This window comes from Neofelis nebulosa, chromosome 6 (assembly GCF_028018385.1).
Source record: "Neofelis nebulosa isolate mNeoNeb1 chromosome 6, mNeoNeb1.pri, whole genome shotgun sequence".
NCBI classification, from domain to species: Eukaryota; Metazoa; Chordata; class Mammalia; order Carnivora; family Felidae; genus Neofelis; species Neofelis nebulosa.
Window position 1 is genome coordinate 40,948,692 of NC_080787.1, and position 27,032 is coordinate 40,975,723.

At 52.4% G+C, this 27,032-nt stretch overlaps 1 protein-coding gene across 1 annotated transcript in view; it reads left to right on the top strand.

The window, feature by feature from the left end:
• The first annotated feature begins 5,292 nt into the window (after positions 1-5,292).
• The window catches only part of GLP1R (glucagon like peptide 1 receptor), a 35,089-nt gene continuing 13,349 nt past the window's right edge, over positions 5,293-27,032 (top strand). The window contains exons 1-6 of the mRNA XM_058733805.1: positions 5,293-5,415; positions 13,277-13,373; positions 14,307-14,414; positions 22,128-22,246; positions 22,606-22,712; positions 26,376-26,529. Of these exons, the coding sequence (XP_058589788.1) occupies positions 5,338-5,415; positions 13,277-13,373; positions 14,307-14,414; positions 22,128-22,246; positions 22,606-22,712; positions 26,376-26,529 (663 nt within the window). The 5' untranslated portion in view covers positions 5,293-5,337. The remainder of the gene's footprint in view (positions 5,416-13,276; positions 13,374-14,306; positions 14,415-22,127; positions 22,247-22,605; positions 22,713-26,375; positions 26,530-27,032) is intronic.

A 27,032-nucleotide genomic window follows, 5' to 3' on the forward strand; every position in this document is an offset into this window, starting at 1 on the left:
AGGTTTTCAGCCCTCCCATCCTCTCCCCTTTACTCTCCACTACTCCACTCCCTTGCCCTCCACCTTCCCGCAGCTGCAGGATTCTGCCCTGCCCTCTGGCCAGGCCTTCCAACTAAGGAGAGGCTCTTCCTCAGCCAAGGACAAAGGGTGGAGTGTCCGGCGCTCAGGTCTGTTTCCATAAGGAAGGGCTTTGCAACGTCTTTCTTTTCCTCAGGTGCATGTGTCAGTTGAGTCCCATTTTCATTGTGAAAGTGGTCTGAAAACCAAGTTTTCTTAGTGAAAGCTGAAGGTGCCCTGCTTTAGGGCCACAAGAGAAGCTTTGGGCATGGGGGTAAGGAGTGGGACCCAGAGCTGGGGGCTACAGAGGAAGGAGCCACAGGGGAGGTGCCTCCGAGACAGGCTGGTAGAGCTGGAGCCTGAACCCTCTGTGTTTCTGCAGATCCAGGCTGCTCATCAGGAGCTTGCTTTGGGGGCAGGTGGCCCTGGCGATGAATGTCAGTGCTGCTCTGTGAGCAACTCGCTGTTTATCCCCGAGCCTCAGTCTACTTGCCCATACAATGGGTATACCTGTACGTGCTCATAATACTTGAGGAGATCAGGGCACACGAAGCATCCAGCAGCATCTGGCTCAGAGTGGTGACTCAATAAATTGTGGCTGTTGTTCTCGTTCATGGTTATTGTTAGTTCGGGAAATAGTTCTCCATCTGATCAAATCTCTGTTCTAAGTTAGCTTATCCTGCCCTTTGTTCTAGGAAGCCTTAGTCCATTTGGGCTGCTGTAACAAAATATCATAGACCTGATGGCTTATAAATGACAAACATTTACTTATCACAGTTCAGAAGGCTGGAAGTCCAAGATCACGGCACTGGTGGATTTTGTGTGTGGTGAGAGCTCGCTTCCTGGTTCATTGATGGCTGTTTTCTCTCTGCAACCTCACATGGTGGTGGGGGAGGGACTTCTCAGGGGTCTCTTTCATAAGGGCACCAATGCCATTCATGAGGGTGCCACCCTCATGACCCAATCACTTCCCAAAGGCCCCACCTCCAAAATCACCACCTTGGGGATTAGGATTTCAACATAGGAATTTGCGGGGAGGATACAAACATTCAGACCATAGCAGGGCCTGGGGGAGGGGCCCTGATAACAGTGTGGCCAGAGGAGAAAACTGTACTCCCCAGGACATAATCTGTCTTCTCTGCCAGCCCATCTTTCTTCTGATAAGTTTTTGAGCACCTACTCTGTGCCAGGCACTTCACTGGACACTGGGATTGACCCTTTTCATGCAACAAACATTATTGAGCACCTAATATGTGCCCAGGGCCTGTGCTAATGCTAGATATCCAGAGATGAACAAGGAGACATCCCTTCCCTCAAGAAGCCCACAGTCTAACAAGGGAAAGTCGCAAGGACAGTGACAGAACGTGGTTTAAGTGATTTAGTTCATTCCGTTTCTTATTTTAAACAAGAATCACTAAGTACCTAGTATGTGCCAAGCACCGTGCTGGGTGCTGAGGGCTTAGAGAGGAGTAAAACAAGGTCCCTGCCCTTCAGGGACTCAGGGTCCATGAGGAAACTGAGAAATTAACGAGCAAACATTCAAGGGGGTTCCAGAGTACCCAGATGGCCATGAACACAAGGGACTGGGGTCCCGAGGAACTGGGGGCAGGGGGTTAAGGAAAGCTTCCAGGTGGGGGCGACTTCTTCACTGAGGCTCTGAGGGTGGGCAGAAGTTGGAGAACTCTGAAGGAGAACTAAGCTTAGGGGAAACTTCCAGGGCTCCTGCTGCTGACAAGAGTGCCTATGCTGTCTTGAAGTAGCATTGAGGGGCAGAGCTGAGGAGACATTGCATAGAGAGGGGGCTGCCTGAGCGGGGTCCTGAAGCATGAGTAGGAGTTCAGGCAGGCGAGGTAAGTGAGGACACTTCAGACAGAGGGGACTGAGTGTAAAGGCAGAGAGGTGGGAGGAAGCACAAGCAAGAGGTCCAGTCAGGACACAAACTGGGGGCAGTCCCAAGTAGGCTTCTTAGATGCTATGAGTTTGGAGGACCTGGTCCTAGATGATAGGTAACCAACGGATGGGCTCAGGGATGAGGTTAGATAAGGGTTTGAGAAAGGGAACCCTCTGGAGTCAGGATAAGGAGGAGGGAAAGGTGTTAACTTGTTTAAAAAAAAGAAAAGAGAAGAGAAGAGAAGAGAAGAGAAGAGAAGAGAAGAGAAGAGAAGAGAAGAGAAAGGAAAGGAAAAGAAAAGAGCAAAGCAAGGCAATCAGACCTTGGACCTACTCTGACCCTTACTCACTTACAAGTTGGGAAAACAAATCCTCCCAAACATCTGATATACAACCTTCCAGCCGCTGCAGGTACTTCCACAGAAGACCTAGGGCATGGTGCCCAGTATCGTCCATCATACCCAGAGACAGAACCAGGAAGGGTCTGTGAACACTGAGCATTCACTAGGCCAGCCGGTGCTGCACTACAGAATGTTCACCCTCTGGGAGCCCCACCTAGTGAGAAGGAGGCCATCACAACCCGGGGGGGGGGGGGGGGGCGGGGATGTGCTGAGAGGAGAGGTAGCGTCGGAAAAAACTCAGGGGTTTTGGACCTCCAGGAGAGGTTGAGGAATCTGCCACCCAAATGCCTCTGGGCTCAGGGGGCCACCTCCGTCCCTCGATGCTCTCATATGTCCAGTGACTTCAGTTGGGCTCTACCAGAAGCAGACCTAGGGGTGAAGATTTGAGGACAAGGAGTTTATTTTTAGGAAGCACTAGTCCCCTACTGCTGGAAAGCAGGCCAGGCCAGGGAAGGAAGTGGTGGGAGGCTGGGGCCACGTTGCCCTGGGATCTCGGAGAGACTGGCACCCATTCTCAGAGCTGGGGTAGGAGCTGGGGTGGTTATCCAACCACCTCTGTCCGTCCATGCCTGAGAGCAGCTCCTAGGGGTGCCCAGCCTGCACTGGCTGAACACAAAAATCTCCTCCCGGTCAGGGAAAGCCCGCTGGCAGAAAGTGGTCTTTTCAGTACTGACCACGGGACTTCCCACCACATCTGCGTTTCACAGCGGTATGGATCATGATTGTGATTGTAATAGAAATGGCTCCGATAATTATTTGTTTAATGTCTCTCACCTGCAGGGAATATAATCTTCCTGAGGGTAGGGGCAACATTGCCACATTCTCCACAGGACCTCGTTCAGGGTCTGGCACATAGCAAGGTGTTCAATAGATATTTATTGAATAAATGTAATTTGGAGGTGGATAAATTCATGGCCAAGGCCCAGTTCTGTCTGAATACTTCCTCTAGCCTCTTCTCCTCCTCCCTCCTCTTTTCCCCAACCCCCAAGCTTGCAAATTGTTCCCTATATCTATATTGATGTCCATATCATCTACAAATCTATATCTAATTTTGCCTTCTAGAAGGGTAATAAAACCCCCAATATTTAACCTTGCCAGCGGCTGGCTGGAATAAAGAGAACTTTTCCCAGCCTCCTTTACAGTTAGGAGTGCCTACGCGCCTAAGTTCTGACCAATGGGTGCAGAACCGACAACTGCCACTTTCAGGACCTGTCCTTACCCTTAGAGGCGCACCCCTCCTCTTCCCTTTCCCCCTTCCTGCTGGCTGGAATTTGGATGTCATGACGCCAGCTGGGGCAGCCTCCTTGGATCCTTTGGTGGAAGGCTTGGGCCATGCGAATGGTAGAAGCTAGTAGAACAGGGGAAGCCCTAATGATCAGGGAGCGACTGCTCCAGTCCAAGGCTGAACCACTGGCCTCATTTTATACGAGAGCCCTTGGTTACACCATTGTTGTTTGAGGTTTCCTGTCAGGTGCAACTGAACTGGCTAATAACCTTTTGTTGTTGTTGTTTATTTATTTATTTTTGACAGGTGGGGGGTGAGGAAGAGAATCCCAAGCAGGCTCTGCGCTGTCATCAAGGAGCCTGGCTGGGGGCTTGAACTCACAAACCAGGAGATCGTGACCTGAGCCGAAACCAAGACAGACCGTTAACAGACTGAGCCACCCAGGGGCCCCTGAACATGCTAATAGTCTTAAGTGGCGCGAGGAAGGTGACTGTAGACTGACTTCTGGGCGGGGAAGGAAATACAAGACTCCCAGGTAGAGGAGGTGAGGCTGGCTGGAGAGGAGGGTCCGTCTTCCCGAAAGGGAGCCCCTGACTCCTCCTACTGGCTGTCTCCTCCCACCTCCCCACTCCTCTCCACCCCTTCCAGTTCCCCTCAGGGCTTGGAGAAGTTTTGTTCCCCGCTTGAGGAGCAGTTACTCTCACAGACTCTCTTTCCCTTTGGAGTGATCCAGACATGCCCTATGGCGGCTCCAGGACTGCGTGCTGCAGCCACCCGCCCCCCCTTCCCAACAGTGACGTCAAAGTTGTTTTAGAGCTGGAGTAATCCCTTCTTCCCACTCCCACTGTTTATTAGGGAAGTAAAGTCAGTGCATTTTAGCACCCCCTCCCACAGCCTGGCCGTTAGAAGGGAATCTGAGGGAGGCCTGTGCACCACCGCCCCCACCCCCTGCCCGCACTCTGGGGGGTCGAGGCGGGGAGCGGTGGACACGAAGGCAGGTAAAATACAGAGTCCCTACAAAGCCGAAGACAAAGATCCAGGAGACACAGGAAATAGCGACGGGCCCACGTTGGCATACGGACACACGGTTCTAAGGGCCTAGTGACTCAGAGCAAGGACTGTGGAGGCTGCAGGAGTGGGGAAAATCTCTAGACCCTCTGCCTCGGGGCTCCACTGATCTATTTGTCTTCGCCTCCCCGCTCCTCACTCAACCTTAGTTCTCCCGGGGCGATCTTCCGGACTGAACTTGGAAATGAGGAGAGGATCTGGGGAGGGGGTAACCCCGCCGGGTGGCTGTATCTTATACTAGTCACTCACAGCTCTTGGGGTTACACTTTACGGGAGGGGTCCGACGGGTCGGGTGACCTTGGACAAGTCCTACGTGCCCCTCCGGCCTCAGTTTCCTCTGGGGTATCCTGAATAGGTGGGGGGTGGCCTGGCTTTCCACAGCCCGGGGAATCCGGGGCGCGGGGGTGGGGGGCGGGCTGGTGGCCGGCTCCCGCGCTAACCTCCGCCCGAGCGGCGCTCGCCAGGAGCGCAGCGTCCGGTGCCCCCGGCCCCGGACGGACTGGCGCACGCGGCGGGGCCCGGCCGGGGAGGGGGCCGGGGCGGCCGGGGCGGAAGACGCGGGACCCCGTCGGCCCCTCCCGCGGGCGGGGCGGCCCCGCGCCGGCTCCTCCCCCGGCGCCGCGGGCCGCCCGGGATCAGTCGCCGCGCGCGGTTCCGCAGGTGGCAGCGATGGCCCGGTCCTGAGCGCCCCCCGCCATGGCCGGCGCCCCCAGCCCGCTCTGCCTGGCCCTGCTGCTGCTCGGGGCGGTGGGCAGGGCCGGCCCCCGCCCCCAGGTGAGACCCGCGTTCCCCGGGGGAAGGCGGGGAGGCAGGGGGCCCTGCGCGCTGCGGGAGCCGGTCCCGGCAGGGGCGGCCGGGACTTGAGCGAAACTCCGCGACCGCAGGCGGTGGGAACCGAAGCCCCGGGGGTGGAGCAGGGACTGGAGAGTTGGGCGCCCCGGGGGCTGGAGGGGGGCTCGGACGGCGGCCCGAGGTGGGGGCTTGGACGGCGGCTGACGGTACCAACCCCGCGGATCTCGCTTCCTCGCCGCCCCCGCCCTCCACCAGGCCCCCAGCTGCCCCGCGGCCGCCCTGCGCTGACTTCTGCGCCGCATCTCCCCAGACCACTTTCTCAACTCCTTCTCCTCGGAGACCCTTGCCCGCCTCCGGGGTACGCCCCGACTCGTCCCCTCCCCTGACCTCACCTCTCCCACCACGCCTCTGACCCCTCTCCGCGGTGCCTGCCCCCAGCCCACCCTGCTCGCTCCTCAAAGACCCTGTGAGAAGGCTCGGGGAAGACGGAGAGGGTCAGGGTGTGGACACCCGGTTCCATCACCCCCTCAGCAGCACCCCCGGCACAGCTTTTGACTCATAGCCCCAGGGGCCCTGCGGAGGCAGCTAGTTGTCCTTCTTCCTGACCTCCCAGATGGAACTTGAGTGCCCTCCTCCCACCCCAGCCCCTGCGGCAAACACATAGGAAGCTCCCTGCTCCTGTGGACGCGGCCGTGTCCCCCTCACACACTTGTCTGACCCCCCATTCTGACTTCTCTGGGTGACAACATATACCGGGATGCACACTGGGACACACAGAGACACCTTGGCCCCCTGGATGCTACTGGCGAGCGGACCACAGATGGACCTCCACAGTCCTTCTCTGCAGCCCTCACTGTCCTTGCCTTTCCTGCCTCCGGGCTCCTGGGCTGGGGGGGTGTAGTCGGCCTGTTTGTGGAGTGGGGAGATGTCCAAAGATGCTGTGAGGTTGCTAGAGCAGAGAGGAGGTGCAGGCTTGGGTGGCCTGACTGGTGTCAAGGGAGCCATCTCTTGTTCCTACCCCCACCCCAGACCTAAAGAACTGAGAGCTTTGGGGAGTGGACCTGTACAGGCCTTGGAATTTGTCCCAGCACAGGAAGGGGCAGGATGAGGGGGCATGGCCTTGGTGAAGGCTGACTCCACCCTGGCTGAGAATCCAGATATGGACAGATTGCCCCCTAGCTAAGTGCCAGCCCATTTTTCAGCACCCCCCGTTTCCAATTCCTTTCTGGACTCATTCCCTTCCTCTCCCTGTCCTCCAGCCCAGCTACTGACCCTAGCCACAGGAGACACCCCTACTGCCCCGGAACCTTCCCCAAAGTCCCTCAGCCAGGCCTTGACTTCTCTGGTGTACTTGGGATCTTTCAGGAGCCAAGACTGCAGACGCATTAGCATTACTGCCTGGCTCTCACCTTTACCGCCTTGGGGCTGCGCTGGGTGGAGGTGGAAGGCCCTGCTGTCTGCCCCTGTCCTGTTCCAGGCCGAGTTTGCCGACCTGGTTTGGATTCAGGGAGATGGAGAGGTTCTGGAGGCTGCCTGGCTTTTCCCCAAAGTTCTTTTTCCCATAAGAATTGGGCTCCTTGGACCTGCTCTTACTTCTGATCCCCTGACTCCTCAGCCCTGGGCTTGGAAGGGCAGAGACAGGCGGGATGAGCCAGGCTCTGAGCAGAGAGGGTGGCGCTTTCTGGGGATTCTGTTATTGGGGGGCACTGAGCATCTCTGGCCACCACAGAGAGTTGAGCAAAAGGGCTTTGACGTTAGACTGCAGTCATTGTGGTACAACCCCATGCCCATGTAGATGACTCTAAAAATGGGTGAATTTTGCATTCTTTCTGTTCATGAGGTCAGCAATGCTAGAGTTACTCCCTCTATGTCACTGATGGGGGAAAAAGCTCAGAAAAGGGGAGTTCCTGTGTAAGATGACCCAGTCATTCAGGAAGGGGTCATTCAGAGAGGAGAAAGGGGTGTGGGGCTGGGCTGGTACCTAATACCTGCCTTCCCAGGTGGGGCTGAAGGAAGAATACAGAGTGAGCTGTCCACTCTCTGGTCTGGCCAGGCTGAAAGCAGCCGGGGTCGGGAGGGGGGGCAGGTGGTAGTGGCCAAATCGACCTCTAAAGAAAGGGACCCAGGCCACTGCTTCATTGTTCCTGGAAAGGACCAGGCCCCTTTCCCCTATTCCTTACCTCCCCACCATCCCTGTGAGGAACCTGGTCTATGAGGAGACAGGCAAGACTTGGACACCCAAAATTAGAACCAGAGAAAACTAGGTTCAAATATCAGGTCTGCTATTAGCTGGTGATCTTGGGTAGCACCCTTCACCATCCCAAACCTCAGTTTCTTCACCTGTAAACGGGGATCACAAGCTCTACCACATAAAGTCATGGAGAGGATTGAGACCCTGGAACCCTGAAATGGCAATTTGAGGTACATGGGGGAACTGACCCCTTTGTCCTCCAGAATCTGGAAGCCTTCTTCAGGGCAGAACAGGGCTTGGAGAGGGGCTGTTGGAGGCCTGCGCCTCTGTACTCTAGTGAAGGGCGGAGGGAGTCCAGGGTGCACAGCGGTCAGCGTGGACTTTGTTCTGAGCTGGGCTCCCTCCCAGACCCGGATCCCGGGTGAGGGCCCCGGGACAGGAGCAACCAAGAAACCACATCCTGCCCTCCAGTCCCTTTCTTTGAGCAAAAACAGGCCCTTCCTTAGCTGCAGCCTGGCACTAGGCAGATTCCTCTGCGTGTGTGTGTGTGTGTGTGTGTGTGTGTGTGTGTGTGATAGAGAGACACAGAGATACAGACGTAGAGATAGGTAGAGGAACACAGAGAGAGAGAGAGTCCAGCAGGAGAAGGGTGTGGGTTGTATGAGACCCTGTTTCTCTGTGTATTTGTGCGTGATCCTGCGTGTGGCAGTCTGCTGGTGTGGGAGCCACTGGTGTGTGAAACGTCTCAGCATGTAATTGTGTGTCTGGCAGCGTATATGTGTTTGCAACCCCATGTATGATACTGTGTCTATGGGGAGGTTTGTGTGTGTGTGAGAGAGACATTTTTGTGTGTGAATGGGTTCTGCCAGTCTGTGCCAGCGTGTGGGTGAGAGATAGCATGCTTGTGACAGAATGTGTGGCTGTTTCCCTGTATGCATGTATGTGACAGTGTGAATTGAGCATATGTCAGTCGAGGAGTCTGTGTATGTGTGTGTGTGTGTATATGTGTGTGTGTGTGTGTGTGCGTGTGCACGTGCACGGTGGTGGGGGTGATGTCTCAGCATGTGAGTGTGTACCTGACTCTGTGTGTGTGTGTGTGAGAGAGAGAGAGTGAGACTGTCATGTCTTGGTATGTAAGCATGTGCTCGATGGTGAGTTTGATAATATGGATGACAGGACACCCATGTGAAGGTTACTGTGCATATGACAACGTGTGTCAGTTTTCTTTGCCTTGCCCTTCTGCTCACATGTCTGGAGCCCTTAAGAAAAAACTAACGGGGGCTCAAAGAGCCAGGGGTCTGGCAGCCCCACCCTTCCAGGGCACTGGGGCCAGGGTGATGTTGTGGGCTCTGGGAGGAGGGCAGAGAGGGAGGGGTCTGGGGGGTCTGGGGAGGAGCTGCTGGGGAAGATAAGGGCTGCATCAGCTAGGAGGCCCCAGAGTTCGTCTTTGGAGTTCTCTTTCTCCTTTGGAATCCTCTCCCATTTTTCCCACCTCGGTGGCCCAGGGAGGCCAAGGTCTCTTTCCCCCTTCCTTCAATCAAAAAGGCTTCCAGAAAAGGAAGAGATGTAGTCACACTAAGAAAACTGTAGGAGGAATTTTTCAGTTAGGAGCTAGTCTTTGGAGAGGGAGTACCTTCCCAGGGCGTTGGAAAGCCTGTCACCTTGGGAGCATCCATGCCAGCTTTGTCCTTTCCTGTCTGCTCTTCCTTCTAAGACTGCCCATTTGTACAGGGCTTGATGATTCATAAAGGTGTTCATCTACTTTATGTTGCTGGATCTGTACAGTAACTCTTTTTTTCTAAGTTTATTTATTTATTTTGAGAGAGAGAGAGAGAGAGTGAGTGGGAGAGAGGGGCAGATGGGGAGAGAGAGAATCCCAAGCAGGCTCCATGCTCAGCGCAGAGCCCAACATGGGGCTTGATCTCAGGAACCATGAGATCAGGACCTGGGCTGAAATCAAGAGTCGGATGCTTAACCGACTGAGCCACTCAGGCGCCCCAGTACAGTAACTTTTTGAGAAGAATAATATGCCTGTTGTACAGATGAGGAAACTGAGGCCCCAAAGGATTAAAGTGCATCTTATCAATCCCACATTAACAGATTGAACTGGGATTTGAACCCAGGACTTGCACTTTCCTGCACACCACTCCCTCTTGGCGTCCTCTTTCTCACCTCCTGCTTCCTCCCCAAACTCCTGCATCTGAGAGATGCCCCTCCTTATTATAACTCCCACCTGCGCATTGTTTCTGTTTTATCTCTCCATCCCCTTCAGAGAGATCTCATAAAACCTGGCAAGTCCTGATTCTCAAACTTCCATCCTGCCCTCACTCTGGCACCTTAGCCTGCCACTGCTGCCCTCTTGTGGGCCTGGTCTGCTGCCCTGTGAGGCAGGAGCATCTACAACTGGGTCCTTCCCAGTACCCAGCACCCACAGCCCCACCTCATCAGGCTTGGAGCAGGGACTCATGCCAGGGGAGGATGAACCGGGGCTAGAGGCTGGTGGACAGGGCCTGCCCCTCCTCACAGTTCCCTGCCTAGGGGCATGGAATCCCGAGCATCCCCACTTGGGTTTGCCACTGGACGATGCAGAATGATGGGGCCTTGGCATGAAAATATGTCCGTTTCCTCCTGGGACTTTGTTGATCCTGGAAGTGAGGGAGAGGTAGCGCCCAGACTCCCCAGGAAGCCAGGCTGCCCCATCCACTCTGCCCTCCCCCTTCTCCTGTAAACAGCAGAAATCGTGAGAAGGACTGCATGGGCTGCCCATTTTCCATGTGCCAGGGGCCATTCTAAGCATAAACTCACTTAATCCCCACAACAATCCTGGGCAGGTGGTAAGTAGGGACTATTATTATTCCCATTTTGCACATGTATGGGCTGAGGCTAGAAGTTAAGATTCTTGGGCAAGGTAACAAACTTAATTTATGGGGGAGCCAGGGTCAGGCCTGGATCTAAGCCCAAAGCCAGGGTTATTCACCCTCCACTGTGTTACTGTGTTCACCGGAGCACCTGGGCCCTGCTTACTGGACATCATCAGCCTTGTCCCAGACCAGAGCCTCATGTCTGTCCGAGTCCTGGCCACTGCTCTCTCCCTCGCCCAGAAATTCCTTTCTCTGCTGGCAGGAGCATCAACATCCCCACCTCTGCATCTTTGTACCTGCTGGGCCCTCCTGCTGAAACGCCCACCCTCCACCCTTGCTAGCCAAGCCTGTCCCCCAAAGCTGAGTCTACACTGAGCCTGGGCCAAACCACCCTCTGAACATTCTCACCCCTGCCTTCTCTGTTCTGTGCTGCCCAGCCCTTGACACCACCCCCCAAATAGCATGGGAACTCTCTCAGGTCAAGGCCCTGTCTTTCCTCTTTGTGTTTCCCACGTTTCTCATCCCCACCACCTCCCAGAGTCTGGCACAATATGGCTTCCATAAACACTTGGTTGGGGAGAGACCAGAGGTCCCAGTAATTCATGCTGTTTATGTAGGGGGTTGGAGGGCAGGGCTGTACAGTAAGCAGTATGTTGGAGACCCTGAGCTCGTTCAGGAAGAGGTCAGGAAGCTCTCTATCTTAGGGGAGACACAGCACTGTCCTCAGGGAGCCCCAGTGTGAGGGGAGATGCAGCCCTGTCCTCAGGGATCCCAAGTCTGAGGGGGCAGACAGCCCTGCCTCAGGGAGCAATAGTCTGAGGGGAGACATAGCCCTGCCCTCAGGGAGCCCCAGTCTAAGGGAGGAGACACAACCTTGCCTCAGGGAGCCCCAGTCTGAGGGGGCAGACTATCCTGCCTCAGGGAGTCCTTGTCTAAGATAGTTTTATATCTGAAACTCTCCTCAGAGCAGGTGACAGGGCTGCTTCTGTTTTGAACCTCCCTGGAGTGTTGGTGGCCAAGCTGGCCTTCATGGTGCTGTCCTTAGCCTTTAACCCCACTCCAATCCCCACTCCAAGACTTTTAGTTTCCATGGGCTTCCCTGTTCTCCCTCCCTGCCCCAGACACACCTTCTGCCCTAGTTCCCAGCTGTGACCTTGCTTTCTGCCTGCTTTCCTTCTAGAAAGAGTGATCAAGGAGGATTTCTCCCCAGCCTCTCTGCCCTTTTACCACCAGCTGCTGCATTAGGGGGTGGGGGGTGGGGGGTAGAAGGAAAAGGGGTGGGCTGGGGATTGGGGTTGATCCACCAGGACTGGCTCTAGTGAACAATTCTGCTGACCTGTCTTTTGTAGCCAAAATCAAGACACTGCCTTAACTGCTGTTGTGTTTTATTCCTTGTTCTTTTATTTGTTTTTCAAACAAATACACTTGACCTTTGCCCTCAGAAGAACTCCTTCAGGTGGTGCCACCTGTGGCCTGGGCACACTTACTTGGAGAATGTGCTGGGGCTCAAGCAAGCTTGGGCCCCTTCCTGGCGCTTCCCTTGTGGGCAGGGATGAGCACAGGACAACCTGTGTCTTTGTGGGAGGTGTCCTATAAACCAGGACTCAGCTTAAACCAGGGCAGGATTACCCAAAACCACATCCAACATGTGCTTAGGGCAGCACCAAGTCCAGGGTGCAAGCTGCCCAAAAGAAGCTATTTTAATTTTGGCACCCGAGTGTATTTTTGTGATTTCAAAAAAGTGAACTTTTGTTTTAAATCAAGTATAAGCTCTACATTTTATGCAAGGGGCTCCCTGGTCATCTTGGCCTCTGCAGACTCTAAATGAGGAGTATTTGTCATTTGGAGGCTGTTGAGGAAAAAATACAAATAAAAAAGAATCACAATCCCAAGATATATCTACAGGAAGTGCACGAAAATGTTCAGAAGGGACATTTCTCACACGGGTGGGTCGTTTGGGTCTCTGTGCTAAAAAATCTGTTTGGTTACCTTATCTAAAAATGGAGGTTCATATCCCCTTACTCACAGATAGGGGGACCCCTCCCATTGTAAGCCAAATCTCCCTGTTCTGGAACTTTTCTGATATCATGTCCTCAGGACTACTTCAGGTGATAGAAGCTGGGCTGAATATTTGATCTCTAACGTTATGCTAGAAAAAGGGACAATGGGTGGTGTGTTGGCCCCCCCGGATGACATGATGGCCTATTTCAATGCTCTGTAGCATTGAATCCCACTACACCACATGCCTCCCAATACACCATCACAGTCACTGATCTGGGGGAGCCAGAGTCCTAGCCTTAGCTCTGCTCCTTGGGGTGCTGTGTGACTTCGACTGAGTCTCTCTCCCACTCTGGGCCGGCATGTGCCCTTCTAGAATGGTTGAAAGTGCAAGAACCTTGCAGGCAGGCTGACCGGGCACTGGGAAAGGAATCCATGGCAGTCACAAAGCCGTGGTCCCTCAGGAACTCTGCCTCTTAGGTGAGGTCAGAATGCGGCACACTCCCCCTTCCCCCACTCAGCCCCCCAAGTCATCATTTCAGTAGACATGTGCTGGTCACTTAATACACATCAAGCTACGCATCTGTCTACTTGGGGATAAAAATGTGAAAAGATCCACCAGAGTGCCTCTGTGGTAGTGACTCTCCCCCTTTCAGAGATAGCCAATGCCTGGTGGAGTTTCGGGCTCTACCGTTCTCTGGAGATGAAAAAAAAAAAGGGGGTGTGGGGGCCGGGGGGAAAAGAGAGGTTGGCTGGACCCAAGGGGCCTCCATTTCTCCCCTCCCCCCCACAGGGTGCCACTGTGTCCCTCTCAGAGACAGTGCAGAAATGGCGAGAATACCGACACCAGTGCCAACGCTTCCTGACTGAGGCTCCACCCCCAGCCACAGGTGAGTCCAGGTGGGACCCTCACCCAACCGATCCCCTGGAGACTTTGAAGGCGCTCCCCACCCCCAAGCTATGGTTGGGCATCATCTGCCTCTCTAGGATGCCACACCTGCCTGATATCTGGGGGTGCCATCTTATTCCCCTTTTCTCCAGCTCGAGCCTCTTGGAAGCAGGGACCTGGCCTTTCCATTCTGTGTCCTCCTTAGCACTTCTGGCCTGTGCTGGGGCTGGAGGCCCAACCAACATATTTATAGGAATAAATGTTTCAGAGGAGTTTATGGGGTGGTCTAAAGAGCAGAAGTTTGGAGCTGGCTGGACCCTGCAATCACAGCACAGCGGCCGTAGAGGGTTATTCGAGCCTCATGGGCTACCGTTCCCCCCTCATCTATGATGTATACTTTAAGAATAGGCCTATAGGCACTCTTCTTAGATGTTTGCATTGCAATTTATTTTCACACTGAGTCAGTCTTCCATTTTGATCTCAGCAATTGTATAATCAGTCTTTCCCTTGTTTGAATACTGCCTTCTTAGGGAGTCTGAATAAATCATGGGTCCACTGAAAGTTCCAAAAAAGAAAAAGAAAAAAAAAAAAGGAATGGCCCATGGGGATTTATTGAACACTTAATTACCATGCTCAAGTATCTATATAACACAGTATTTGTCTCCAAAAGGCCCTGTGGGCACAGGATTAGTCCCATTTTACAGGTGAGAAAATAGACATTAAGTAACTTGCTCGAAGTTCCACTGCTGATAAGTGGCTGAGTCCCCTGGCCTGGTACCTGCTGGGTGGGGACAGTGCTTGGCATACAGCGAGTGCTCAGCAGAGGCTAGCCGAGTGCAGGGATTCTGCCCTGCCAGCCTCCATGGTGGCAGTGGAGGGGATGTGCCACTGGCAGGCCGGGTGGGGACTCAGAGACTATTCCTCCTGCACCCAGGCCTGTTTTGCAATCGGACCTTCGATGAGTATGCCTGCTGGCCAGACGGGCTGCCGGGCTCCTTCGTGAATGTCAGCTGCCCCTGGTACCTGCCCTGGGCCAGCAGTGGTAAGTCCTCTCTCCTTTTCCCTGTGTCCAGGAGGCTGGGGGGTAGGGGGGTGGAGTTGGAGCAGGGTGCACACTGCTGCCTTTCTGCCGAGGCACAGCCGTCCCCACCCCAGAAGATCTTTAGGCCTCCTAATGGGTGGGCTCCCTGTCTTTCCTCTGGGGGGGGTACAGTAGGGGGTGTCAGGTGTAACCTAGGCTAGGGCCTATGCTGGCATGTGACAGGGGGAGGGTAGAGTGTGGGGTTTCAGCCCCTGACTTAAGAGAGAAATGTAAGCCCCCTCCATCCAGTAGTCAGGAAAGGAGCTGGCTAGGAACAGACTTAGGGTTGGGGGTTACCCAGAGGCATCACTACTCTGGGTATGTGTATGTGTGTATGTATGTACGTATGATGTGTGTTTGTAGGTGCCCCATGCCTGGTAGTGGTACCTGGCTACCTCCTGACTCTTCAGAGGCTCACTGGTCAGATGAACGCAGATGGGATTAGTCATCAGGGTGCTGCTGGGGTTGTCCCTCCCCAGTGGGCTTCCCTCCCTAGATCACTCCTGCCTGCAGCGGACCCTGCACCAGGAAAGGTGTGTCTGGGTGGGTGTGAGAGTCATTGGAGTGCAGGGACCTCCAGAGCCTGCGGGGGGCACTCTGCTCGGAGGGCTACCTAATGCGCCCCCATCACTACCTGTCTATCCCAAGCACCAGGGAGGCTAACAGGAGACTAGCACCCTGGCCTCAAGGAGCTCATAGTCTCAGTAAGGGGAGAAAAGACTCTCATAATAATGATAGGTAATATGTACTGATGACCTACATGCCAAGTCTTGCCTTAAAAGCAGAGTATTCATTTACTCTTTACAATTACCCTGTGGTTATGCTTGTTGTACAGCTGAGGAAACTGAGGCCCCAAAAAGTTTCAGCCACTTGCTCCAGATGATGTGGTAAATGGTAGAGCCAGGATTTGAAGCCAGCCTTGTGCTCTTAACCACTGTGCCTCGAAGAGGCCTTCAAGCAGAAACCAACCCAAAAGCAAATGTCCTCATATTATGGGAAGCCAGCAGTCTTCCTGGAGGAGGCAGCCCCTTACTGGAACATTAGAGCACCTGGGAAGGCCTGGCATGGATATCACCTCAGAACAAAGGACTGAGGTCAGATGAAGCCCAAGCAGGAGTGCTAGGAGGCTGTTTCCTTCTCTGCTCTCTCAGGACCCCCACCTCACCCTGAGGTGTGCAGGGAGAACGTGCACCTGGTAGGATGCAGGGTGGATCTGTGCCCACCCCCCCCCCCCCCGCCCCCGCAGCACTTCTGTGGCCTGTTGTAAGCACTTTACATACCTACACTCATTTCATCCTCACAGCGTTACCCCATGAGCAAGTACTCTGATTATGCTCTCATTTTATAGAGGAGGAACCTGAGGCCCAGAGATGCTACGTGCCTTTTCCAAGCCCACAAGCTAGTGGGTAGCAGACCCAGGAATCAGGTCTGGAGTCTGGCTGAGAGTGTGTTTCACTGCTGCACCAGGCTGAGTGAGCCTACATGTACGTGTGTGCGCATGTGTGCGTGTCACTGTGGCTCTGGGCATGACGACAGGTGGGTGGCCTTGGGCCTCTGCTGTCTGGGCACACTCCATCCAAGAGAGGGTGGTGAGCGGCCTGGCCTCTCCCTACAAATGAGAAAGTCGAGTCCTACAATCTAATGGTTCTGTTTGCCGATGTTGTGAGTGGCTGTGTGAGCTTCAGCGGATTCCCAGACCGCTTTGTGCCCCAGCTCACTCGCCCATCTGGGAGATGGGATAAATCCGGTGATAAGGGTCGCTGGGAGGATTGCAGGTTCTTGAAGAATGGTTGCTGTTAATTTTCTCCACCCACCCTACTTACCTCCCCCACCTCCCCCAATACACAGACTTTCCCTGCCTCTGAGAGGTTTGGGACTAGCTGCTTGGCCAGCCTGGGCTGGGCCTCTAGACCCCAGGGAGCCGGGCCCAGGACAGGGTCCATCACTCAACACTAAGCTGCCCCCAGCTCTGCCTGCCACTTGCAGCTCCATCCATCACCTTTAATTTTATTTGAGCAGGAAATAGGTCCTGGTGGTGCCCGTTTATGAGCGAACACAGTTTTATTGCTTTCTCCACGAAGATATTGGCCACTGCATAGGCCCCCTGCCAGTCTCCACCCCCTCCCTGACTCACCAGGCTAATTCACTCCCTTTTCTGACACTCAGGATCTGATTCTCCCCTCCCTGAGTTAGGGACCTGTAGGGAGACCCACCATGGGCTCCCACAGCATAATTGCGGTCTCTGGCTTGTCCTGGTGGTCCCCTTGGCAGAGGCTGGCACCAGGGACTTCCCTAACACCCACCCAGGGATTGTGAAAGCAGAAGGGGGCAGTACTGGAGCATTCTTGGGCTGATCAAGGGGAACAGCCTGTGGAGAAACTTCACAGTATGAGTTAGTGGGGCGGTGGGCAGCAAGAAGGACAGGGGTGTCGCAGGCAGGGTCCTGGAGGAAAACACACTCAGCTGGGAATTTGAGAAGAATTTAATGGAGGGGTCACTTACAGGGGGCGGGGCAGGGTTAAGGGGCCAGTAAGGTGTATAAAGCACCAAGGACTTTTAAGAGGCGGAAGCTTTAGCATTCCTAGATCTGAGTGGAGTGGGAATGGGGAGGCCACCCAGCAGGGCTGTGGCCACACAGGGGGCCCTCCTACCTTTTACTTGTGCCTCCCATTGGCCAAACTCATAGAGGGCAGGGAGCCCAAGTGATGCTGTCCCCAGGGGGTGCAGAGCAGGTCAGAGGAATGTGCGACTAGAGAAAGGATTAAAACAATTACCAGACACTCGGGTCAGGCCTATGTCAGGAGATAGGGGTACTAATGAGACCTCAGGAGTGTGTGTGGGTGTGCTGCGGTGAACAGGTGACCCCTCTCCATGGGGCTGAAGAGGTCAGCTCTGGGGAGGAGGGCTGACTTCTCACCACAGGGCTGAAGAGGTCAGCTCATCGGCTCAGGAAGTGGTGCTGAGGGAGGTCAGAGCCACCTCTTTTGCCTGGGGTGTGGCATCAGGAAGGCTTCCAGAGAGAGGTGACATCAGAGCCAGGCCTGAAACAAAAGGGAGTTGGAGAAGGGGGGAGAAGGGGAGAGGAGGACCCTCCAGGAAGGGAGGATATCCAGGCATCACCTTGTAGATGGGGCCAGGCCTCAGGCCTCAGAACCACACGATGTCCTAGGGACAGGATGCCCTCAGACATCCTCGAATTCTGAGCCCTCTAATTCAGAATTTGGGACTCTAGAGGGCAGAAGCAGATGAGTCAAGGAAGGAACATGTTCGAACGAGATGCCTGGTGTCAGTAAGACTTTGTAAACCAGAAGGCTTGAGTGGCTTCTGAGAGCCTGTTGCCGCCTGAGGGTCATCCAACAGCCTCATTTACCCACAAACAGCTGATCTGCTTGTTACAAATCATTCTGGTCTCATTAGCTGCACCCCCTCCTGATCTGTACCTGTTTGTTAGTTTAGTTCTCATTACATGAGAGTCATAAAATGCTTTTAAAATGGCCTATAACTCACAATTCTCGGAAACTCTGACAGGTGCCTCCCTTGAGTAATGTGGAGCCCAGGAGCTTTCATGGCAGGCCAGCGTTGCCACAGAGAGACCGAGGCCAGAGCTTGGCCCTGGAGTTGTGGCCGAGGTGGTGTCCTGAGTTCCAGCCCCATCCTCAGTGGGGGAGTGCCTTTTTTGTGAAATTAGGGTGAAGGCATCAGCAGGGCTTTCAATGTGACCATGTCATGAAGGCCTACTATGCACCAGGCACTTCTCGTGCTTTATCTCCTAATCCTCACACCACAGACCTGAGAAGCCATTATGGTTCCCATTTCACAGATGAGAAAACTGAGACCTGGGGAGGTCTGCCCCAGGCTGCATAGCTGGTTGAGGGCAGAACCAGGATTTGATCTTGGGTCTGTGTAGTTCTCCTGGGTCATGATGGATGCACTACCCCTGCTGTCTCCCACCCCAAGCTGATGCCTTCAGTTCTAGCCCTGCCTTTGACCCTCACTCCACCACGATGGGATGGGGCTGTGACTACCGTCTCTGAATCGTAGCTTCCCCGTCTGTCAGATGGGGCCCAGTAGTCCTTGCTGGCCGCTGTTGTTGCTAAGGGTGCAAGAACTAATGGATTCATGAGCAGCTCTCCACAGCCCTGAGAGCCTGCATCCACGTGGAAGGGCGGCTGTTAGCTTGATTACAGACGCCGCTGCAGTTTCCGGGAGGGGAAGTGTTTAATTGGGGGTTTTATTTCCAGCACCAGGGTCTGACTTAATGAAATATCCTTGGGCCTCCTGGCATGTGGCCGGCTGCCTCCTGGTGTTGACAAGACCAGAGCCAATCCCCTGGCTGTGATTTACCAGCAGTTCCTGGGCCAGATAAAGCTGGGCTGATAAGCAGGGCTGTGCCTGGACCCTCCCTACCTCCAGCCAAGATGGGCATCTGGGGACCATAGGCCTGGCCAAGAATCAGCCTGGCTTTTAATACTGGCTGCTAATGAGGGATAATTGACAGACACACTCTCATAGGTTCCCCGAGCTTCTCGGGGACGCAGTGATCTCTTGATACTGTGCCAGTGACACATCTGTGCATTTACCATCTCCCCATCTTCCCTGTTGGCCCTCAGCAGAAGGCCCAGGAATGGTGCAGGCTTCTGGGGATCCACACTGGTAAGAGGATCTACTGGGAAGATGCTGAATGTTAGCAAACCCAAGCCCTGAAGGGCAGAAGAGAAATGGCACATGGCCATTGTTGACTGTTAGCAGTGAATTTGGCTGCTAACTTTTGACCTCTGAAGGCAAAGAGCTAGGTGTTTGAATCCTGCCTCTGCTACTTCCTGGCTGGGTGAGCTTAGGCAAGTCACTTGGACACTAAGAGGCTCAGCTTCTTCATCCATAAAATGGGATTAACATGCCTACCTTGTAACTTGGTCGTGATGTTCAAAGTTGTCAAGCGTACAGCAGGTGTTTGAAAACCAATACTGTGTGTAGCTTGTAGAGAGGTTGTATAAGGTGCATGTAGGGAGGGAACCAGCAATTGTGGGTGCATCTAGCTGTGGTATTATTGGGGTATTATCGGGGTCGCACTGCTGTGGGCTAAGTCCTGGGTAAATGGGCGGTTCGGTGGTTTGTGCTCCATTACCATGTCCTCTCCCTTCCCTTGGTCCCTCTGCCTTCTCTTCCTCCTTCCTTGCTGTCATCAAAATGGGCTGCCAGTAAAGGCCCTGACATCAGTCTCACTCCCTCTGGGGTCAGCCCAGATCCCCATCAGTGCTCTGAAGACTGGTTTGGCCTTCTATCAGAAGACTCGACCCCTGGTGAAGAATTCCAGGCATCCGTGCGACAGATAAGAGGGGCACTCAGGGCTCGAGAAGAGCTAAAATCTGCTAAAATCAGACCACATGCCTCCCCTCCTCTGCCTTTGCCTTTGCCTGATTTTGTTCATAAATGCATTTGAGGGGTATTGGGACTCAGGCTCTTTTCGCTGCCGGAAGTCCTGTCACTAGATTTTTAGGTTTTTGTTTCTCTTCCAGGTAAAGTCTCTTAAAATGTTCTTCTAGAAGCATTGATACTGCGAGGTGATTTACTGTACTGTATCACAAGATGTTTCAGTCTCCTGAAGAAGGCCTTGGTTCAGGTTTTATGAAAGAGGGGGAGAAAGGAGAGGAGTGAACAGGGACGCTGCACTGGGTGACTGGGGGTTGGGGGTCTGGAAGGAAAAGGGTCTGAGCGATAGGCCCTGCAGGTACCTGATACATAACAACAGTGGGTAGACTGACAGTTTGTGAAAGGTAAAACAGATCCCTGGCCTAGATGGCTGCGTCCCTGCTGGGCCCTTTCAGGGCAGGTCCTGGGGTTTGCCTCACTCCCATCATGCACACATTTTTTTTGTTTTTGTTTTAATTAATTTGTTTATTTAAATTTGAGTTAGTTAACATGCAGTATAGTCTTGGTTTCAGGAGTAGAACCCAGTGATCCATCACTTACATACATCACCCAGTGCTCCTCCCAACAAGTACCCTCCTTAATGCCCGTCGCCCATTTAGCCCAACCCCCCCCCCCCACCTCCCCTCCAGCAACCCTCAGTTTGTTCTCTTTGTTTAAGAGTCTCTTAAGGTTTGCCTCCCTCTGCTTTTACCCTCATGTACACATGTTAATGAGCCTCTTCCCACACACAGTTCTTACTGCTACTCCTCCACCTGGAAACTTGTGACCAGGGCCTCCAATGCTTCCCATCCTTCCTCCCTCCCTCCCACTGCACGTTCATCCCATGACTGGTCTTTAAAATCTTTTAGTCCTTTAGAATTTTTAAATCTTTTACATTTTGTCCTGGCTCCAGTTTCCCTCCTTAATCTTCCTGTGCTAACCCCAACCTCGTTTTTGTCCCCGGGTTCCTGGCTCTGGGGTCAGACTTACATTCTCCTCCAGGAAGGCAATGAGGCATTTCCTCCCAGGCACAAGTAAACCCCTTATTCCCTTTCATGACCTCACAGGGAACCAGGGACCACAAGCCACCCACCTCCCTGGGTAGGGGGCCAGCAGGGCAGGTCAGACTTGATGTGTGTGAATGAGCACTGACAGCGTCCCACCCCAGCTCTGTTGGGCCTGTGTTTGATCTCTCTCGGTTTGCATTTATGTTATTACTTTCTGAGGACTGTTTTTTTCCTGTGAGAATCTTGATTCCCTGGAGCCAGGAACTGTGCTTCCTCCTTCAGAATGAAAGCTCTCTGAGGACAGGGGCTGGATCTCTCCCTCCTCTCAGACTGGGAGGTCTCCAAGGGCAGTCTCTGTCCCCAGCATCTCACTAGGGGCTACTTGAAGGGAGGAGCTGGGTTTTCCCTCTTTGAATGGAGAGTCTCCAAGGGCTGTGCCTCTACCATTGACAGTGGATTCCTTTTAGATCAGGCTGTCTTTGAGCATAAGACTCTGTCATTTCCATCAGATTAGGACTTCCTAAAGGCACGACTGTGTCTTCCCCTCAGATTGGGGCTTCCTGAGAGCAGAGCTGTGTCTCCCCTCAGATTTGGGCTCCGTGAGGCAGGGCTATGTCTCCCTCACTCAGACTGGGGCTCCCTGAGGGCAGGGCTGTGTCTCCCCCACTCAGACTGGAGCTCCCTAGGGCAGGACTGTGTCTCCCCCTCAGATAGGCTCCCGGAGGCAGTGCTGTGCCTCTTTCTTCCTCTCAGGAGCTCTGAGCCCATCTGTTCCCAGGATCTACCCTGTCTATGAAGTGTTGGAGGGAGGCAGGGGCTAGTCCTGAAAATTCGAAGTCACAGTGGGTGGCTATGGAGCTGTTGAAGGCCACTGGTGTTCAGCACCAGACCTTGTCAGCAGTGTGATTTGAGGCTGGAGGCAGGACATGGGAATGGGCTAGAGTTATCTCAAAAACATGGCTTCATCAAACTCTATCCCAGGGTGGCCAGGAGGAAAGGTTGAAGGTGGTGCTGGGTGGCCCTTAGCGACTGCCTTTCCTGTCCCTAGGCCAAATGGGCACATGGCAAGAGAGGAAGGCCTGGATGTGTGTGTGTGTGTGTGTGTGTGTGTGTGTGTGTGTGTGTCTGTGTGTGTGTGTGTCTCAGAGGTGTTGCCAACTCCAAGAGGTCAGTCCTGGGGGAGCAGGGGGGGCCCCAGGGCAGGGAGGAATGAGGGCTCTGTGGTGTTGGGCTCAGCTCCCACATCTCTCTGCCCCAGTGCTGCAGGGCCACGTGTACCGGTTCTGCACAGCCGAGGGCCTGTGGCTGCGCCAGGACAACTCCAGCCTGCCCTGGAGGAACCTGTCTGAGTGCGAGGAGTCCAAGCGAGGGGAGAGAGTGAGTTGCAGATGGGGGCTCCGAGTCAGTGAGGGGTAATGGGGTCCCAGCTGCACTGGGGCAGGGCCCCTGGGCATCTGGTGGGCTGGCCTGTGGCCATCTTGTCTATCCCCCTGCTTCTGGGGGCTTTGCACACCATGCTTGCTGGGCAGAGGCCATGTGTGTTCACCCCACTGGCCTTGGGACGAGGCCCTGGAAATCCAAGGACCATTGCCATAGGTTATTTTCTTTCTTAGTTCTGAAGTCCCTGGTGCAGCCTGACCTGGGGCCCCGCCTCTCCCTGTCCCATGGGAAAGACAGATGTGGGAGAGGAGGGCGTGGGCTGCCTCACGTGCACTGTATCCCTCGTGTGCACACAGAGCTCCCCAGAGGAGCAGCTCCTGTCCTTTTCCATCATCTACACGGTGGGCTACACACTCTCCTTCTCCGCTCTGGTCATCGCCTCGGCCATCCTCCTGAGCTTCAGGTAAGGGGCCTGGGGGCCCGGAGGGGCTGTTTCATTCCAGCTCCCCACGCTGTCCCCAGTGGATGAGGGAGCACCAAACTAAAGTGACAGTGCTGCAGGTGCTTCTCTTAGGAGATCTCCGGAGAGCCTGTCCACTGAATACGAGGCTGAAAACACGGGATATGGCCCCGTTTGCCATATCTCTACTCTGTAAGAGCCTACATAGAATACTGCAAAAGAGAAAAAAACAAACACCACACAAACACACAAAGCACATATCCCCAGACCTTCATAGTGGGTGGTGGGATTAGGGGACATCCCCTTCAGCTGAGCATGTGAAGCTTAAATCATCAGGAATTCAGTTTGATTTTAGGTAAGAGCTCAAGGGTTTAGAGATTCTGCCCTCTTTGGAGCTTATCAGCCCCCTGGAAAAGGTCTTCCTTAAGTCTAACGTCCATGAGCCATTCCTTCCAGAGGACCATGTTCTTCCCACTCCCTCTGCACTTGGTGGAGGGTAAGCCAGGGGGGCTGGGTTCAAGGTCAGGAGCAATTCTGAGTGCAGGGACCTCAGGATACCAGCCCCACAGAAACAGGACAAGCCTCATTCCTCCTGTCGCCCCCATGGCACCTGGCACAGTCAGTGCTGGGCACAGTCAGTGTTTGATAGATGCATGCACTCGGTGAATATTCTCCCCTTTTATTATGAAGTATTTCAGAGATATTAAAATACAGTGGCTGATACTGATCACTGGCACACCCAATGCCGAGCCCGAGAGCTAACACCTACCACAGAGTCAACACGGGCATGCTGCCCTGGGTAGCCACCCTGCCACTGCTCTCCACCCCCACAACCAGAGGAAAGCCCTGAAGGGGCTACTTATAATCCCCAGGCATCTCTATACTTTTTCCACGTTTATAGTATCTGTACAAATAGATAGCTGTGGACTTTGCGTATTTTAATGGTATGTTGTATATACTCTTTTGCAATGTTATTTTTGGCCTGCAATGTTTTTGTGAGATTCATTTATGTTAACGCAGGTAGTTCTGTTTTATATTAACCGTCACTCCAGACTCTATTGTATAATACATTACAATTTATTTTGGTCACTTTAATGGATATTTGAGGTGTTTCCTTTTTTTTTCTTCTCTGAATTACAAACCTTGCTACAAGGCAAATTCTTACTTATGACCCCTTGTGCATTTCTCCAGGGGCATGTACCTCTGAGTAGAATTGCCTGGTCTGAATGCCATGTGCTTTTGAAAATTTATTAGGGGTGTCTGGGTGGCTCAGTCGGTTAAGTGTCTGACTTCGGCTCAGGTCATGATCTCGTGGTTAGTGGGTTCAAGCCCCGCATTGGGCCCTGTGCTGACAGCTCAGAGCCTGGAGCCTGCTTTGGATTCTGTGTCTCCTTCTCTCTCTGCCCTTCTCCTGCTCATGCTCTGTCTCTCTCTCTCTTTCTTTCAAAAATAAATAAACGTTTTTTAAAAATGTTACAAAAAAAAAAAAAAAAGGAAACTTATTAGATGAAGTTACTCTCCAAAGTGGTCATACCAGTTTGCCTTCTTACCAGTAATAAATGGGAGTTCCCTTTACTTAACATCCTCACCAATATTTAGTATTTTCACCTGTTACTAATCTGAAGGGTATGAGATATCTCATGATTTTAATTTGCATATCCCTAATTCCTAGAGAGATCGAGCATTTTTGTGTTTCATTTTATGAATTGCTTATTCCTATCCTTTGCTTACTTTTTTATTGGCTTATTTGGCTTTTTCTTTTTTCTTTGGCCATTCATTATATATCCTGGATCCTAATTTAGGATGTATCCTCTTTTAGCCTGTGGTTGATTTTTTCACTCATGTTATAGTGCCTTTTATGCATGGAAGTCCTTAATTTTAATGAAATGAAATATATCAGTGTATCCATTTTTATTAATAAAGTTTATTACTAAATGTTATCAATTGATAAAGATTAATTTTGCCAGTTGATAAAAAAACTATCAATTTTTTTCCAAAGACCAAATTCCTTTATGATCTTCTTTAAGGAATCTTTCCTTGGTGCCTGGGTGGCTCAATTGGTTTGACTCTTGATTTGGGCTTAGATCATGATTCCAGAGTCATGGGATCAAGCCCCATGTCAAGCTCTATTTATGATTCTCTCTCTCTCTTATGGTTCTTTAATCCACCTGTAATTAATTTTTGTCTATGGTGAAAATAAGAGATTTAATTTTATTTTTCATACGTATGTGTGTGTGTGTGTATGTGTGTGTGTGTGTGTGTGTATATATATATATATATATATATATATATATATATATAATTGGTCCAGTACCATTTAGTAACAGCTCATCCTTTCCCCCTTCGGTTTGTAGGGCTTACTCTTCCATGCAGCAAGAGTTATCTTTGCCTGGGTTGTCAGCTCTGAGCTCTCAGCACAGAACCTGATGTGGGGCTTGAACCCACAAACTGTGAGATCATGACCTGAGCCAAAGTCGGATAATTAACTGACTGAGCCACCAGGCGCCCTGTCTACTTTGTGGGTCTTTAGGAGGGTCCAGACTATGCCTGACCCTTGGTTCTTTATACGTTTTGAGAGTTCCAGGAAAACAAAAAATCAACACTGTTGAAATTTTTATTATAGCTATTTTTTATTAATTTATCAGTTAATGTGGAGAGAATTGACACCTTCAAAATAGTGAGTCTATCCATGAATGTGTAATTTTAAGTCTTGTCTAACTATTTTAAGCAAATGTTATTGTATCCTCCGTAGAGATCTTGCCCATCTTCTGTTAGACTTATTTCTATGTAGCCAATTAAAAAATTACATATGAATCTTTAAAATTTACTTTTTATTTGTTTATTGCTGATATATATAAACACACATCAGCAGCCATGTTGAATGAAATTTATCAGTTCTAATAATTTGTGTGTAGGTTATCTCAGATTCTCTATGAAGATACTCTACTATCTATAAATAATGAAAATTTCGTTCCTTTATCTCCAATTCGTATGGATTATTCCCCCTTGCCTTCTTACAGTGGCCAGGATCTATATTGCAATGGTGAATAGATGTGATGATAGCTTTGTAAGGCTAGATAATCCTCATTTTCCTGATTTTGAAGGAAATGCTTATAAAATTTCTCAGTTAAGAATGATGTTTGTTCCGGGTTTGGGTAGATAGCCCTTATCAGGTTAAAAAACGCCCTTGTATTTGTAGTTTGCTCTGTGTTTTTACATGAAAGGATATTGAAATTGTGTCTAATAGTGTTTGAATTCCTACTACGTGGTTAGCCCTAGTCTGCCCCTGAAGCGTGTGAGATGTGGGTCCTGTCCTCAAGAAGCAAAGCAAAGTCTCCATTGGGGAAGGTGGTCTTCACACATAAATCACTTGGATTATACATGACTTTGTAGAGAAGAAGATGCTGTAGAGAGGAAGATAGTGTGGGTGAGGGTGGGTGGTGGCAGTGACCACACACCTGAAGGCTCCATGGAGAGGCAGGACTCATATTGGACCCAAGAACTTTCAAGGATACGAGGCAGAGGAGCATTTTCAGAGGAAGAAAAGACAGAGGCTCAGTCCCAGATGCAGAAACATGCCTGTGGTGCATGTTAGCATGAACTGGAGGGTTGTGGAGCAGAACTGCTAGCCACCTTGCTAGGAAAGAGCCCTGTTTTCTCCCACAGACACCTGCACTGCACCCGGAATTACATCCACCTGAACCTGTTTGCGTCCTTCATCCTCCGAGCGCTGTCCGTCTTCATCAGGGACGCGGTCCTCAAGTGGATGTACAGCACAGCCCCCCAGCAGCACCAATGGGATGGGCTCCTCTCCTACCAGGTGTGTGATGTGTTCAGGAAGGGCCTGGGGAGGGATGGACAGTCAGTGAAGGCAAGCCTTCCCAACCCCACCCAGGCCGGGCACAAAGAAAGGCAAGAACTGCCACACCTGGTCCTTAGGGAGTCCCCAGTCGGATGGGAGAGGCAGTCCACCCTGGGGAGCCCCCAGTCTAAGGATGTAGACACCCTCTCTGCGCTTAAGAAGTTCTGTCTGACACAGGAAATGGTCTTTGGAAACAGACCCAGGCTTGAATCCCAGCTCTGCTACTTACTAGCTGTATAGTTTTGGGACAAGTCTTTTAACTTCTCTGAGCCTCCGTTTCCTCACCTCTATGGGGATAATATTAGCTTCTTCTACTCAGGGTAGTGATTCAGTGAGCTAAAGCAGGTCAACTTCTTGGCCCTGGCCCTGGCAAAACGGTGTTAGGGCTTCTCATCCGGCATTTGCATCTGGGGCAGGATGGGGAGGGGGATCAAGAGAGGCAGGAGGCAGAGCTATGTCCC